The 17,926-nt window shown below is 40.3% G+C and overlaps 1 protein-coding gene across 1 annotated transcript in view; it reads left to right on the forward strand.

The window, feature by feature from the left end:
* The first annotated feature begins 14,329 nt into the window (after nucleotides 1-14,329).
* The window catches only part of ush2a (Usher syndrome 2A (autosomal recessive, mild)), a 202,181-nt gene continuing 198,584 nt past the window's right edge, over nucleotides 14,330-17,926 (forward strand). The window contains exons 1-3 of the mRNA XM_030094333.1: nucleotides 14,330-14,504; nucleotides 15,174-15,388; nucleotides 15,602-15,820. Coding sequence (XP_029950193.1) covers nucleotides 14,334-14,504; nucleotides 15,174-15,388; nucleotides 15,602-15,820 — 605 coding nt within the window. The 5' untranslated portion in view covers nucleotides 14,330-14,333. The remainder of the gene's footprint in view (nucleotides 14,505-15,173; nucleotides 15,389-15,601; nucleotides 15,821-17,926) is intronic.

A 17,926-nucleotide genomic window follows, 5' to 3' on the forward strand; every position in this document is an offset into this window, starting at 1 on the left:
AGTGGTAACAGCTTGCTCCGGTGGGTGGCTAACTACTGTCCATTCTGAAGGGCCAGATCTCCTGCTCTTGCCAAGGGCACTAAACACACACACACACACACACACACACACACACACACACACACACACACACACAGAGTGATTAAAACATGCTGTGTTCAACATTAAAAATCAAAATCATAGGCGAGCAAAGCAGTTTGAACACAAACATAAGCTTTTCAGACTTCCTCATTGTCTCTTTACGTGCATTAAATCATCAGCTTCTGCTTCTCTTCACTCGTTCCTTTCGGACCCCCTTCCTGCCATGCCCTCCTTTATCTCTTTTTTTTCCCTTCTCTCTCCCACACTGACACTCTCCGGTTCTTTTCGGCCACTCTCACTGTCCCCCTCTAATAGCCGGCAGCTGTAAATGGGATGCAGAGGCCAGATATTTAATGTAGCAGAGAGCCATGAAGTGTTTTAAGAAGCCTTTTCCTAACAGGGGGAGCCCTGACCTGCAGGCAAATATTTTTCAACCGAGTGACATACGGAGATATTAGCAGAAAGAAAGCAATATTTTTATCCTTTTTTCCCTCCATTTCTTCAGTACGGTATCTCCGGTCGGTGTGTGTGTGTTTGTGGGGCCTGCCTGCTCACACGGCCCTTCTGCACAGATGTTTTATTTTACTTGCTTGCCTTTTGGAGTTCATTTATTTTATTTTATCTTTGATTCATTATTATGATACGATAAAAGCTACTTGAGCATTTCAGCTGCTGGGGGGCTCTTATCGTTAACCTTGTGGAACGCATGTAAGAGTGTGTTCCGCACGCTGCATTGCTAATGGCCAACTCAAGTCCTTTCTTCTCCTCCTCCACCTTCTGGCTTCATCTACATCTCTCCTTCCATCTTTGCTCCCTCTTATCTTGCTCCTGTACCATCTCCCGTTTTCTCTTATAATCTCACCCTCCTGTAAGTGTCTGTTTATTTCATCTCAGCCGCATTTATTTTGTATAGTGGAAAAACAAAAACTCAGCACAAGTCTTTTTTTCACCGTAGTCAGCATAACTGACCATCAAATGACACTTTTTTGTGTTACACTTAAATAAATAAGTAAAAAAAAAAAAAAAAAAAAAACTGACCCTGATCTGTCACTGCTCATTTAGTGATGATTCCAGTTTTTCCATGTCAAAGCTCAGCGTCCTCAGAAAACTCTGGTTAGCAAAACCATAAAAGGCTAAACACCATAGAGCACATTGTTCCTGGAGTTCCACAAGGATCAATACTGGGACCCACCGGATGTGTTGGTGGCATGGGTTTTCACTGCTGTGAACAAACCATATGGTCAGAGTATTATTTTGTTGGTTAATCTTCACTGCTATCATTAACCGTACCTCGTCCCTACACAAATGGTTCCACAAGAACACCCCTTGGTAATAAAAATATATATAAAAATGTGGTAAAAATCCAGACATATTGTTTTGCATTGAAGGCTGTGTTATCATTTTGAGCTTGTTCTCACAACATTCACAGCCCTAAAAGTAATAAATGAATAAAATAAAATAACTAACAGCACAAATTCATTGATAGGGAGAAAAAAATAGCTTCTGTCTGACCCTCAGATTTCCATTTATTTTATTTTACATGAAGCATAGAAAATCAGTTACACTTGGTTTTTTTTTCCTTTGAGGACAGAAAGCCTGAACCTGATGTTCAGCTCCTTATATGGCATCGACAAGGGTCAGTCTCGAAGGGCGACGATCTGTTTTAGGTTATGTGACCTGTGAAGTGCTAATGTGTGGCAACTTCGCACTGATCACACTGATGGGGTCTGTTTTGGAGCTGCTTTAAGCCAGTATGCACGCGCGCACACACACACACACACACACACACACACACACACACACACACACACACACACACACACACACACACACACCCACACACACACACGCACATTTCCATATATAGGCTGTACTCATACATATATACAGCCTATATATGGAAATGTGTGTGTGTGTGTGTGTGTGTGTGTGTGTGTGTGTGTGTGTGTGTGTGTACGTGTGCGTGCGTGTAAAATGCTGAGATCCGTGTGTGTTTTATCACTGTATCCCCTTGTATCAGCGCTGGGTTCCCCTGGGTTTCACAGGCCTTGTGACATAGACTTACAGTGGTAATGGCCTTTCATAGCGTCTCGCTCTCTTGACACACACACACACTCACACACACACACACACGCACACACACAAACACACGGAAATAAGCACCCTAACACAGTGCACACCACATATAAGAATAAATGGTGAAAAAATAATATTCCAAATTCATTGCAGTGTCATAAAGATAAAAACAAATGTCTTTGGATAAAACAAAAAGGTCGACGTTAAAAGATTCCTCAGACCTTAGACGTAATGTAATTGTTTTTTTTTTTTTTCTGGGCATTTTTTACATCTCTCCTTGTCCTGTGTTCTCCATTGACCCTCCTCCATCAAACCACATAAAGTCTACAGAGCTTACATGCTAACTAAAAGACTCTGCTGGGAATTTATAGCCACTCATTTGCGCATATGATTTACTTATTCCCGTCTCTTCATTTTCCGTCTGTCTTTTTCCGCTATACCTCTTTCTTTAACACTGCCTTCATTTTTTGCCATTCCCTTTTTAAAATCTTATTCACTATCACTATAAATCAGTCTTGTCCTCTTGCCTCATTCCTACCGCTCGTCTCTTTCCACCTCTCCACCATCCCATCCTCTTCTGTCATCCCATTCTCCATCCGTTGCTGTCTCCTTTCCCTTTCTCTCTCCATCCCTCTATCTCACCGGGTGTAAAGTGGCTGTGCCGTCCGCGTGCATCCCAGCTGCATGTGTGAGCTATAAGAGGGTCAGCTGTCTATTTGCACTTTTAACGTCTTAACTCCATACGATGGGTCATTTATTCTCACTCTCTCCCCCTCTCTCTCCCCCTCTCCCATCCCCTCTCTGTGTCTATTGCTTTCTATATCTCTCTTAGGACAGTAAATGTTTTAACTCTCCATTCTATGGGCCATTCATTAAGTTAGTGTACTTTAATAAATAGTCTGATGTGTCAGTGGCTAGTGAATTAGTGGCACTTTAAATCCCCCACCAGTGGCCAATAGATGGCTGGAAGCTTTGATATGCAGCGGCAACTCATTCTCAGAAAACCAATTAGAGCTTGCTAGAACCAATATGTACGTTAATAACACCTCTGTCACTATTTTAACCACAAACTATTTGGAAAAGTATAGAAACATATGCTTTCAGTATGTTAGCAAATAAGATGCACAATTTAGAAATAAACAAGTTAAATTTTAACTGAAATTTGCCCAAGTACACTTTGGCACATGGAAAAGACGAATACATCTGTTTTGATCTACATGAATTAAAGACTATTACAAAGAATGAATGAAGCACAAACAATAACATTTATGTCTCCTTAATGATCTGAGAAATTGAGAGCCATCTCATTGCATTCTGATAATCTTTGCAATACTTAATTCATCATATCAGTGAATGAAATCCATCCTTCCATTCACCTGTCGACTTCTCCTCATCTTGTTCCTGTGAAAGGGTACGGAGAACTCGAACTCTGGCCTTGTTGATTTAATGTCTGCTGAGGCTACACGCCTTTCTCCTCACAGCAAGACAAACCCATGTTTGATTCCCCGCTCGGTCCGTAGATTTTCTTTTGAGAGGTTGGCCTCCAATTTTAAAAGAAAGTTAGAAGTGGTGATCATAACTTTAAGAATGAAAAATTATCAGTTTGCGCCTGAGAAAAGCAAAAGCCCTGGCAGAAAGTGACAGGATTCATTTAGCAAAAGCTCTTCTGGAATCTTAACTTTCAATATTTTCACTGTTTTTCCTTTATGTTGGTGAATCTTGTCTCTGATTGGACAGTTATCAAATCAGTCCTTGGAGTCACTATGGAAGCAAATGGTTTTTTTTTTTGTTGTCACTACATTTCAGTAACTTATTGATATCATTAGCTTTGTAAAAGTTATCACTATGAGAAACATGCATACTAAAAACATGTCAGTGGTGACGGGACATTTTGACATTATTGTTAATAGACTGCCGTAAGCTGGTCAGTGAAAACTGAGCACATGAGCAATGCTTTTGACCACATGTAATAAATATCCAGTGTTTTCAATAGATTAATTGCAACTGTGACACTTCATAAATAATTAAATGAATGAATTTGAATGAATCAAATGAATTCTAAAAAGCTGCTCAACTATGGTTAAAAATGTGAGAAAACAGACAAAAAGTGATGCTCGAGAAAAATACATGCATCCTTATTGGGATGCAAAAAAAATTGGCATCATTGCTTGAACAACTGATTTTCTGGCTCATTGGCAGCTCTTTGTTGGTCAGTTACTACTGTGTCTTTCCAACTAAAGACATTAAATATGATAGAAGAGAGCAGGAAAAAGACAATTTGTCTGAAGTCAAAGAGAACAGAAAATGTTATTTTATTAAGACAGTACCCATTGTTCTCTGTTAGCTGTCAATGATGTGCACCTCATTGTTTTGGGGAAAATAAATAAACAAATTGAGTGTATTTAGAAGGATGATTCTCAGACTTGAGGCTAATGATACAGTCTTGACAGGGGAAAGGTGATTGGCACAGACAAAGTGTGTGCATACGTGCGCGCGTGTGCATGTGTGTGAGTGGATGATTATGTGTATGTGTATTGTCAAGAGAGGCAGGAGGTTAATTCAATCCTATAGAAGCGCAGCATGGAAGGGATTGGACAGCACAGCCCTGAGGGTGTCACTGGCCTCAACCCCAATAGGGGGCACAAAGTGTACCCACACACACACACACACACACACACACACACACACACACACACACACAATATGGTCAGAATGACTTGAGGCTATGAAATCTGAAAAGCCCAGGAAAAGCCAAATTGTTTTTCTATCTACTTCCTGATGCATTTCATTTGGAGCCGAAGAGGATAAATGATGAACATGGATTATGTGTTTGTGTGTGTGTGTGTGTGTGTGTGTGTGTGGGGGGGGGTGGGGGTCAGGGATGCACGTTATATGCCGATATCCAATATGCCAATATTTTTAAAGCAGATATTTGCCATTTGCCGATCCCGATACAGATATAATCCACCTATGCTTCTGATGCAGTACTCAACACTGACAACAATATTTCACAATTCGAATATGATGCATTGGTCGGGTCCGAGCCTCCCCGCCGGCCCCCAACTGAGACGTCCTCGTACCCTGCTGAAAGAAGTCCATGTGACCGGGAGTTTTGCTACTCTCTAATCATCCATTTTCTTGATTTTACCTCATTTTCTGTTTTAAAAGGAATTTTATTTTGAAGGAATTTTGGGCTTTTATGTTGGAAAGATAGTACATGTTGTCATTAACACTGGTTAACCCAAAATTGTCAACGTGTTTTGTTCTAAATGTCATTTTTTGCAAAATTTTGACTTTTATTTTGAAGGGGTTTGAGGCTCCTATTTTGACACTCCAGCAACCTTTTAGACCTCGATGAGACGAACGCGTGAGTGTTGGGTTGATCTTTCTACGACATTCCTGCAGGCCTTGGCGATCATTTTAGTATTTCTAGGAGGCGCTAGAGAGCAGATGGGGTTATTTTTTCCATTTTATAAAATTTTTCGCAGGTCATGGTGTGTGTGTCAAATTTGCTGAGTTTTTGTGCATGTTTAGAGGCTCAAATTTGTGTTGACTTTGACATAAGTAAAATAAGAAACAAACAGACGAAGAACAATAGAGACCTTGCTCAGTCCCTAATAATAATAATAATAATGCAAATTACTTGTGAACTTTTTTTTTAACAGTTACCATGTCAAAACTGTAAGGTCTTTGTTTTATAATCTTTTAATATTTTAAGACTAACTTAAACATGATATGCAATGTAATTGTTAACATTATTGGTTGCGAGAATAATGAAAGTACACTTCACATCTTTACAGAACAAAAGATCATCTCCATATCTAAAGAAATAAATCTGAAATAGTGGGCTGCAAGTGATCCAGAAACTTGGATTAGCCCAATTAGCCCAAGTATTTCTATTTTATTTTCACCAGGGGTGTTCAACACACAGGGGCCACAACTAGCCCAATGTCATCTTGAGTGGGCCGTATCAGTAAAATACGTCCATCATAACCTTTGAATATAAACTCTTACTTTTTTTATTTTTTTCTTTTTTTTCTTTTTTTTCTTTTGCTATGGTGCAGAGTAGACGTGATGAAAATGTCTATATTTTCACAAAACCAAACAATGACGGGTGAAAATTACTACACAGAGCATGGCACATGGACCAGAACCAGTAAGCAAGTCTTAAACTTGAAGAAATCCCCACATAGCATTGATTTTTCCCTCTTTTGCGTTCATCAACATATTGAAATCTCCCATTTTTTATTTACCTTGACCCCCTGGTGTACTCAAAATGTGAGGGTTCTGTGCTGTATCTTAGCTGTTCCTGGGGCTGCACTCTTCTGACTGAGGCTTCAGATGTTTTTCTGGGGATTGGTTGCAGCCCCTCTTCCAGTTTGGGAGTCACCAGCCTGACTGCTCCTACTACTAGAGGAACCACGTCAACGTTAACCGTTCCATCTGTTCCAGCTGTTCTTTCAACCTTTGGTACTACTCAAACTTTTTGTGCTCTTTCCTCTGATGCTGCTGTGAGCTGGTATCACCACATCTATCACGACTGCCCTCTTGTGTTGTTTGTCAGCCACCAGAATGTCCGGTTGCTTCGCCAGCAGCTGTTGGTCAGTCTGGTAGCATCTTACCCCTGCTGTTCTGAACCACCTTCTTGGTGATGTCCCAATGGAATCTGGGTACTTTGACTCAATAATGGATACAGATGTTTCTGGACAGTGTGCAAGCTTTCATCTTACAACCTGAGGCATCTTTGCACATAATGTAACTCAAGTCTGATCCAGTACGGCAGACCATCGCCGTAAAGGCCCTTTTACTCAGTACCTGTTCTTACACTGCTGTGAGAACCTCTGTTTTTTCTGTCAGTCCAGCATTTTCCATCCATTTGTAGGTCTTGTCAGCCACTTCGCTTTTCTGGTGGCACTATGCGCAGGGGCTTGTCTGTTCATGTTACTTGCACCTCCTCATTCTCGTTTCTCTTAGTGTACAGACGCAGGATGCTGGACTGAGGATGAAGTCTCTCCAAGCTCGGTGAAGAGCTTTCTTGTTTTGATGTCTGTGACTCCTCCTTCTTTTGGCCAGTTTATGATCCCAGCTAGGTATCTGATGACTGGTACATACATGTTGATGGTATTGGCTTGTATATAGTCTGCTTAAAACAAGGACAACAAAGAGGAGAACATTTCGGGAGAAGCAGTGATTGAGGACAATGATAGACTTCGAGGGCACAGGGAGGAGGAGAGAGAAAGATGAAGTGAACGAAGGAAAGAATGAGAGGCGCCTGCGGAGTGTGGGATGTGTGGGAGAGGTGTGTGATTGGAGGACAGAAGTGACCAAAATAGAGTATAGACAGCAGGATGACGCAAGTGTCAGAGCAAAATGGAAGAGATAGTCTAAAATAAGCCTGACATCAGCACAGTAAACTAGATTTTCTCCCACAGCAGCATGTTTGCCGAGCACGCATGTTGCTGCGGTGCTGGTGAGATGTGATGTATATGCAGATTTGATGACAACTGCTGTTAATTAAGTTTGACAGTAGGCCAATGAAAAATGTGAAAACTTTGGTTGAAAAACTGGCTTTCAGAGTGTGGAGAGGGTCTCCCCTGAGGGGCTCCAGGCAGCTTCAGGGTGGGTAGAGAGAAAGGACACATTTGAAAAGAGAAGCAGCTTTTTTATTTATTTATTTTTTTCAGAAGAAATCATGAAAACAAGAAATATATGGAAGGTGAAACTAATGATTATTTTCTTGAAATACTGACTGAACTTATTTTAAGTAGAGTAAAATAGCTTTTGTTTAAAACCACGTATAGCAAAGTTTAACAGATGTGTCAGATTAAAAACATTTGGAGGGGCAAAGTGGTTCAAGCTCCATTGGGAGGCCTCATCATCACTCCAGAACTATAAAATAAAATATTTTTTGGCAATTTGGGATTATTTTATTAATAAACATCAGGAAACTCTTTATTCATAGTTTGCAACAGTTTAAATTATCACACTCATTTTGCATCAGGGCTTAACTTATCATTTTGGTTTATTTCTAATATGCTTAAATACAAATGATTTTAGATTGAGAATAATCATCATCAGCATCACTTGAAAGATGAACTTAAGTTTGCATGGGAAAAATGAAGGATTAAATCCTCTGTGAAGGCTGTGAAGCGTTCTGATTGGACAGGGGTGGCCGTGACGTACTTACGTCCACGGAGGTAAAACAAAGCTGTTTGGCAGCAATTTTTCAAATTAACTTTTATGCTACAGTTTTGAATGTGTCCACTGCATTGTTATGCTACTGTTCATCTGCTCTTTTCATTATATTCATTTCATCTAATGCTCCCATTGAATAAATCTTCTCTATACGAGTCAAGTCGTGATCTGCGCTGTCTTGGAATATTGCGTCATCATGATGGACGAGCATGCGCAGAATAAATAAAGTCACTAGTAATTTACATATAATTCCGCTTCCGAAGGAGAATTAACCAGCTGATCCATTCGGATTTAAACACTGAACTAAATTTTCAGGCCAAATTATGGTCATTTTAGAGCAAAATTAATCTTTTCTCAGATTTAAAAAGTCCCATGTAAACGCACTGAATGTGTACCCTCCTTTCTCTGATCTGTTATGTCTTGTTGATCTGACTCATATGCTTCTCACCCTGATATCCCTCACTGTTGTCAGCTGTGCCTTGTTTTCTCCTCTCTATAGGTATGTATAGGTGCCATCCTCAGCCTTATCAGCTCATCTGCTCAATTTATCTGTTTGGCTTTGATGATGTTCTTCATCAGTCTCTTGCTTTCTGGATTTTTGTTGCACCCACTGGAAAGCTTTGGACTTTAGAGTTAACTCATTTATTTATTTATTTATTTATTTTTTATAGCAAACAAGGTTCGAATCATCCAATTCAATTTAAAAAAAAAAAAATTAATTTAGATAGTCAAGCTTTTATCGAGCATTAGGTCAATGTGCATTTTATTCATTCATTTGTTTATTTATTTATTCATAAAACATCATTATTTTGTCCTGATCGACAGCAGGAGCACCTTCAGCCACCAAGTGTAGCAGTGAGCCACACAAGAGATCCTTTATTCTGGTGGTGATAAGACTCTGTAAGTCCCCTTTGTAAATATTGTTTGCTGTGTTTTTGAGGTAATTTCATTCTTTTATGTTAATACCAGTCACTCCTGAACCCTGTATATATTAATATCTGATATTGTTTATTTAATTATATATGGATGGATACAAAATGTGCTTCACCACATGACAATCACTGACTGTAAACAGAGATAGTTATTCTTTTAAAGAAACATTCTAATTCACATGTTTATGCTAACATGCCCGAATACACGTACACTGTTAAAAATCCTGAACTCATGCTACCATGGAATAATTCCTGTGGCTCATGAAGGCAGATGTACATATACTGGCATCAAAATGCTTCACTTATCTGTCAGGGTTTGAATATGGATTAAGGGCAAGTTTGCTCTTGGGTTAAGGTTAAGGTTGTGGTTAAGGTTTAGGTTAAGGTTAGGCAAAAAGTTATTATTGAGGCTCCAGTGAGTCTGCATTATCCTGAAAGTTATTGAAATCTGTGTGTGTGTGTGTGTGTGTGTGTGTGTGTGTGTGTGTGTGTGTGTGTGTGTGTCTGTGTCTGTGTGCGTGCGTGCATGCCTGTGTGTGCGTGTAAAACATTTTCATCACAAAAACCCAATATGGTGTTTTGTCTATATATATATAAAAAAAAGAAATGCAGCCCAACCACCAATTTATTCCACTTTTCCTAATCAGCAGCGAGGCCAAGGATATCTCCATACATATTCATGCTGCTCTGGAGACTCAGAGAGATGATACATTTACAGCCTACATTTACCATATTAGCCTTAATGTTATTAGACCAGCAAACACAATTTAGCAAAATATAAGTCATACACGAGTAATTTAGAAAATGAGGCATTATTAATTGTGCGATCGTTGTCCAGTTTTAATCCCGTTTGTGTGATGGCACTTCAATCTCTGGAACTGAATGTGCCTGGCTGAATAAATTAGTACAATCAATGTATGAGCAGATTCTTTGTCATGTGGACACACTGTGCAAATCTATGGAAATGTCTAATAAGGAGAGGATAAGACAAACTCTTCTTAACTAACAAACCTCTTGATGATGGAAGTCTATCTGACATAGTGGTCTGATGTCATTTTCACCCTCTTAGAGTCAAAAGGGAAATGGAAAAGAGGGGAGAAATATGAGCTGAGATGGAAGAAAATGTGTGTAACAAGCTGTTTCCTGCATGAAACCTGAAGCCCCTTATGTGTTTGGAGCTTTCTTGGCCATTTTCTTCTTTCTTTCAGCTTCAGGTAGGAAACACATAAGATACAAATCTATTATTTGTGGTACATGGTGCAAACACAAGCACGGCCACAAGAAGCAAAGCAACCTTTAACCAATCTCTCGTACTCCACCCATTTACTTCTCCATCCGAGCCCCCAGTCACCTCCCCTCTCCTCCCTTTGCTCCCCTCTGCCTGGTATTGATTAGAAGGCGAACCTCTAATCTCCTTAAGGTCATTAGGAACACTTAATTAAAACCTAGTTAGAATGCCTTTGTTCAACCAAAGCAAATTGCAGCTGTTCAAACGCGATTAGTATGATAACGAAAAAAACTTGTCGGCAGGGAAAAATATAGCATAGGGTTTCCTGTTTTGGAAAATGTTTACACAATTTAAATGTGATGCGCTTAAGCACACAGAGCAAGACTAAACTACCGTATACTTGGATTTGCACCTTGGTTTGTGATGTTTATGTGTTTATGTTAAGTAAATTGTTCATTGTTTGCTCGTGGATCATCTGGAGTCTTTATGCATGTAAATCTATAGGACCAAAGTGTAGGAATATAATTGGAAACATTCTATTTTCAGGCCCAAAGAGGCATTCATGATGTTCTTCTCTTGTCATATGTGCACAATGTCAGTACAATGCCCTCCTGTTCTTTTTCAGCTATACTATTTACAACAAGCTCAAAATGTGTACTTATTTAAATGTTATAGGTCATCATAGGACATTCACAGAAAATATGTATTGCATCACATGGTAACGTTGGCATCCATGGTCTCTTCATAGACAATTAGTAATTCCTTGTTAAGTGTTACCAGGACCCAATTAAGATCAGACATAGCTTACCTCCCTGCTGACTTTCATTAAATTGCTCAGTGAACCTTTGCCAACTCCTTTGGCTCATTATTACAATTTCATGGGACTCATTTTCATTCATCTTGAAAATTTGTTTGCATTCTTTGCGCCAATATCTATTTTTTGGGCAAAGTGAAAACTACGATCAGAAAGAGTGAGATGAGGCTTGGTTCTCCTTCCCTCAAATGAATTTGGAGATTAATTTAATTCATTCACTCAGGTTTTGTCGGTTGATGCTCCATCAACAATGTGTGTTTGTTGTAGTTTTTAAAGTTCGATTTTCATTTCTTTAAATGAAAGTGTCTCTTTACTTATTTTATTCCACAAGAGTTCCAATATCTATGAAGATGAAATAATATTTGATTATTTGATTTCAGGAGAGATATGGGGGTGGGGGGAGGGGACACTTCCATTGTCAGCTCCAGCTGTTAATGACCCTAGATTTAGTAAAGAAAGTATTTTACCCATGACCTTGATAAGTTTAGCGTTTTGCTCCAATAATCACACCAACTATTTTTCTTTGAATAGGCATGAGTTGATAATAGTCAAGGAAAAGACCATAAATGTGCCATATTTTATAGCAATCAACATTATTTGTTCAGGTTGGGTAGAAGGACTACTAATTAGTCACTGTCAAACTCCAAATAATCTTACGTCATAAAATACGGAATGCTGCGCTGCTTGTTTGGCAACCTCAGGAACTCCATATGATTGGCTCTGGAACCCGGAAGTATTGCCGTCAAGCCCCGCCCATTGTGTAACTCATTTCGAAATAAAAAAATGATGGAGAAACTAGCAGGAGAAAAATGGGAACGATTTTTTAAAATTATTTTTATTGTAAATTTCTTACTTATTGCACTTTTAATTCGCAATGTACATTTGAAATATTTTTTCTATAACAACTGCTTGGTCTTATTTCACATATTTGTACATTATCACAGTTAAAATGGAACAGACAGACATACAGATTTTCTGAAATGTGTCATAATAACAGTGGTGATATTTAAACCATCATAGCTTTTATGATGCGACTAGAAAACCATGTGATTAATCTGAAGTATCACAAAGCGCATGGACTGCATCGATATACATAAACATGACTGGTCGTCCATGAGACGATTTCTTCTGAGTGGCCGGAGCTGATCAGCGTTGCTTGGCAGCGGTAGAAGTGTTCATCTTCCCTCTGAGTGCCACTTGTCTGAACCCCAGACGCATCCCACGTAGGTGGGGGGTAAAGCATTACAGTCAGGCATGGGGTAATTATTTAAATCACATATTAATGCCTCACTGTCAAAGACAATCTCTGGTGTTCTGTAACAGATGTAAAACGGATATGTCGCACTGTTTGCTCTCACGCCGCGCGCGGGCCTCTTGAGGTCCCGTTACTCGGTCCTCAGGAGGGCAACGTTACAGCCCAGCGGCGTTACTTCGCGCGCGGTATCCTGCCGCCCCCGGCGCTGCTGGCCAGATGGCTGCTCCGGGTAATCTGCTTAGCGCCGCATGTTCTGAATGGAAGAGGTAAGACAGAGCGGAGACGCGGGGGGAGAAGGAGGGGCTTGGTGAAGTTTAGTTGTACTGTCATCCAGTTTGTCTCGTAAACAACGGACTACTAACGTCGGGCAAAGAGAAGTCGAAGCATCTTTGGAGAGGACTATTTTCTTTCTCCGGGAGCGGCGTCTGTTATCGCTGGCGGCGGACAGACAGGTGTGCGGAGGCGCAGGTAGCGCGCGAGGCTGCTATCACAGCAACAGGTTGAACGTGTGTATGCTGCACTGATGATGGGGACAGAGCTCCGCGTGCACAGCAGCAGCAGCAACAACAACAACAACCGCAGCAGCAGCAGCAGGTAAACCTCGTGGAGCGGTCACATATTATGATATCTGCCTACATTTACAAATTGGCATGACATGTAGTCTGGTAACACTGCAAGCTTCCCTGTTTTCTAACTGGTATTATAGGACAGAGCCTGGACCAAGTAATATAACACTGGAGACGATGGCACGGCTGGCCTTTTCTTGTGTGTGTCAAAATATGAAATTGAAGCTGCTAAGTATTGTAATGAAGAGAGCTTTGGCCTAAGCCTCAATTTCCAACAAACCTATGTGAAAACCCATTTAGTTGGATCAAACCTAGAGGCCACAGGAATAAGGGCATGTTTAATTCAATGGAAAATGAAGAAAAGGAGAAAGCAATGTAGCAGTATCCGTTGAGCTGTACCTCCATCAAGCTGTACATGATAGTGTAGGCTTTGGCGAGGGAATAGCCTGCATGGCATTTCACTCTCCTCAGATTTGTCTCATGTTGGATTTTTGGTCTGACCACGTCTCTTTCCTTCTCTCCTTCTCTCTTTTCCCTCTCTAGATGGTGAAATCCTACCTATCATGTGAAGGCTTTGGTTGTGGTTTGTGTGTGTGTGTGTGTGTGTGTGTGTGTGTGTGTGTGTGTGTGTGTGAGAGTGAGGGACACGGACAGTGTAACAGAACGCTAAGCTTTGTAGCGTCACCCAAGGGGCACTGGCCTGTAAAAAATGTTCCTGTAACCCTGGAACGATGAAACCATGACAGTCATCACTTATTCAGACACCACTGGAAGACTTCAGAGAGGAATACATGGTCTTCAGCATCCATCTGACTCTGGGAATGTTCGGGATCCCCCTATTTCTGAGCTTCTCGGACCCAGGGCCGTGCTGGAACCCTCACACTGTCCAGGTTGGCAGCGTCTGGAGGTCAGTGGCCTGAAAGGGGCTGAAGAGGTGGAACACTGCAGAGCCAAGGGAGGAAAATTCTACTGGAATCTGCAAACCTGGAGCATGAAAGTTGAAAAACAGAGGCTGATTGGACGAAGAGAGCAGCTTTGCAACTTGTATAAGATGAAAGAAACTAGAAATGACCCACAAATAAGTGGAACAAAAGGGATTAAATGGAAGTGCAGAAGTGACACTGCTGTTACCAGGATGCAGTCATTCACAAAAAGAAGAGGTGAGATCTTTCCAACAGATAGAAGGATGATGAAGAAGAAATGGTGGCCTAATATTTGGTGGTCTTTGCCTCTGGAAAATATCCATGATGTGCCGATGAAGAAGAAGAGGACTGTCATGAAGATAAAGTGCCATCATGTCTTTTTTTGGTTGCCTCTCTTCTTTGCCAGCCTTTGTCCAAAACCTGCATCATCACAGGTAAGAGTGGCTATGAGCCTAAAACTGAAAGGATAAGCATGAGCATCCTGTATGGGTTACGAATCTTAAATAAAATGCACTCAGTGTCCTGCCGTAGGAAAAGCACAGGTGGTGACTATTACAGTTTTATTTGTGTGTAAGAAAACATGACAGTGTGGACTATGTGCAATTTGAAAGAAGCTAAACTATAATTTTCTAGTGTTGAGTCTCTTAAGTATTTTGTGTGGAAAGTTCATATACTGTAGATTTCAAATTTGGCAAATTTTTGTTGCGTTTTTCCTATTATGTGTGTGAATAGGTGCTCTATTTTTTTATAAGTAATTTAAAATATCTGGATTTTATGCGACGCATTCTTATATGGGATTCTTGTGTCAGTAGCCTGACAGGAGGAGTTTCTAATCCTGGTCCTGGAGAGCCCTTGTCTTGTATTTTTTTTTTTTCTTTTCAGTCTCTCTTGCTGAAACACACCTGATTGCAATGAAGAGCTCCCCATTAGGTTTTCATATGAGCTTACTGATAACATTAACATTAGATTCAGGTGTTAAAGCATTAACATTGCAGGGCGGTGGCCCACAGCACTCGGGTTTGACGTCACTGCTTTAGATGTTAACAGTGGTTTCTAAATGTCCCCTGTGACCTTTGCCATGGATAACATGTTTTTCTTTGTAGGGACATTTCCCACGAATGGAGAACATTGCTGCCTTCAAGCCTGTGTCCGTCTCACCGCTTCGCTCCACCTGTGGAGTTCCTGAGCGGAGCAGCTACTGTCAGCCATCTTCTTCACAAACTGAACTGCTGGCATGCCATCAAGCCTTCTGTGTCCAGGAGTGTCCCTACAGATCCTCCACTCCTCCGTATGCCCCTCTGCTGTTAGCCGCACACAGGTAACACAGGCCAACTCACTGTGATGTTTTTGAACTATCTTACGAGGTTATGAAGTTCGTGACACCTGCTGACATGTTAGTCTGTGAAAATGAAGAAAAAGCAATTGAAAACTAAACTTTGAATATCTTGATGACAACATTATTGGACTATTGTTATATTTTCTTACTGGCTCTGTGGGAACACACTGACATACTCAGACTTAATTCCACCAGGGGAGCCTGTGTAACAGAGGACACCAGTGACATTCGTCCTTGGACTAAGAAGGAGACTGGAACCACGAGCAGCTCAGATGGAGTTTCTGGCGGAGGGAGAAGTTTGCTGTTCCGGCCAGGTCAGGATGGATGTCTGGTCTCTCCCCCTTCACAGACACTTGGAGCACTGGGATCCCTTACCTTGGCTTTATGGATAAAACCAAACTCTTCTGAGGAAATGTGAGTTCATTTTACCTGATTCATTCCAGAGTCCTGATTCATCGTTGTGTTTTTTTTTTTTTTAATAGCAATCCAAAATGTTTCTGGCTGATAATGAAGCAGTCATTTAAACTTTTTTTTTCTTACTTAAAAACATATATTTTATTCATTGAAAACTTTCTTACAGTTTTTTTACAGTGACTAATTCAAAGTTCCCATGAGCTCCATATTGAAGATAATAAACAGCTCTGGCTCCCTCACACTCATTGGGTTTTACTAATGTTTTAATGGTTCCTGGATGTTTTTCTGTGAGCTGACTGTGTGAAGAGACTACATCACGGGGGGACAAATGCAAAGTAGCAGCTGATCTGAGAGTGTTGTTCCAAATCTCACACTAGTTGATGCAATGTTTTGTTTTTGCCTCACTGTTCATTTTGGTGAATCTCATTGTTTTCTTCTCTCACATGCACCATGCAAACAGCAGATGAGCTATGTTGTGCATGCATAGCATCTATTAGTAGCACTTTGTCTAAAGACAGCTTGAGCATCTATCATACAGGACAATAATTATGCTACTTACTGGTGTGATGATGTCCCTGCTATTTTTGCCCTCTTGACACCATCACAAAATCCTTTCTCAATCTTTGTGGGTTGACATATCAGTTAAATGCATTTTACCATGCATGCAACATCATACCAACAAGAATGGTTAATTCCTGCTCCAATGTAAGCTGAACTGTTTCAGCTGTTCCAGGTGTAGCTGGTGTTGTTTTCTTTAAATACTTTTGTTGGTGCCTCCTCCCCTTTTGCACATTTCTGTATTGCTTTGAAGCACACAATTTGATTGCATTGTACAATTACAATGTTTAAGTAAGTTTACAGTTGTTAATGCACTAACCTAGTGGCAAACTAATGAAATATGAAGAGGAGGGTTCCATGCCTTTGAACCTATAATGTAATTTGTACAAATTGAGCTTAATGTGAGAAGATAGAAAAGAGTATTTTATAATGCAGGTATACAGCTAAAAAAAATGCATTCCATCTTGACTGATGTTAAATATGATTTTGAAATATCGACGTGACAGTGAAAACCCTGCGATATTGATCTGACAACGTAGAGGAGGTCAGGTCTGATTAGGTCACTATCGCCATCAGGAAACAATTGGCTGTCATGTCCTACTTAGAAATGTTGTGTGAGAGACAGGGGATGAGAGTGCGCTGGTACGTTTCACAGAGGGCAGTTGTGGTGCAGAGTTACAAGCTCTCAGATCAGCTTGCAACACGCACGTACACGCACACGCACACACAAGGAACATGCATAGAAAAAGAGATCCGTTAGCATTGCATGGCAACCCTATCTTGTTCTCCTTATAGCACCAGTTCAGGGAGATTGCTCGAACAACTGGAGGCCTTTATCCAGAAACTGAAATGTGACTAAACATACATGACATTGTAGCGTGTAATCTCATCTGAGTGCTTCTTAGTGAAATCTAGTTCCACCAATTTAACTTTGGCCCTTTTTAACTTACTTGTAATGGATTGTTGGACTGTGAATGCAGTTCATTCTGCAGTGCCTCTTTATTCTTAATTTCTATACATCAAGTGAAGAAAATAATGTGGTATAGATCTGGTGCCTGCATTAACCAAAGTGCTTTTCAGCTGAGTGACATGCCAGTGATTTCTTACGTGGCTTTGAACTTTAAACTTTATGCAGTGATAAGGAAGATGAAACAAAGATCTGGTGAACTCAGTAGCTTAACAGTTTTGGATATTTATTGCTTCCGAAGTGTCAGACTCCAAAACCGTAAAAGACTTCAAGGTGTAACTTGTAACTTTGACAACCGTCGGAAATTTTTAAAATCCATTATTAACATTTACTCACACATTTCTTTTGTGTTTGAAATTCTGGAAGCTTACATTCGACACTTTTTCCATTTTAACAGTACAAAGGAATTATTCACGCTGTATGTTTTATAGTTGTATAGACTCATTGGAAAGTTGTTACTGTAAAGTAATACAAATATAGTTAACACCTGAACCTGGGCGTCAACAGAAAAATGCTTCTTTAAGAGCATGACCTGCAGGTAATTTCAGAAGAAATCTGCTGAAGTGCAAAGAAAAGTACTC

The sequence above is a fragment of the Salarias fasciatus genome, chromosome 1 (genome assembly GCF_902148845.1).
Source record: "Salarias fasciatus chromosome 1, fSalaFa1.1, whole genome shotgun sequence".
Lineage (NCBI taxonomy): Eukaryota > Metazoa > Chordata > Actinopteri > Blenniiformes > Blenniidae > Salarias > Salarias fasciatus.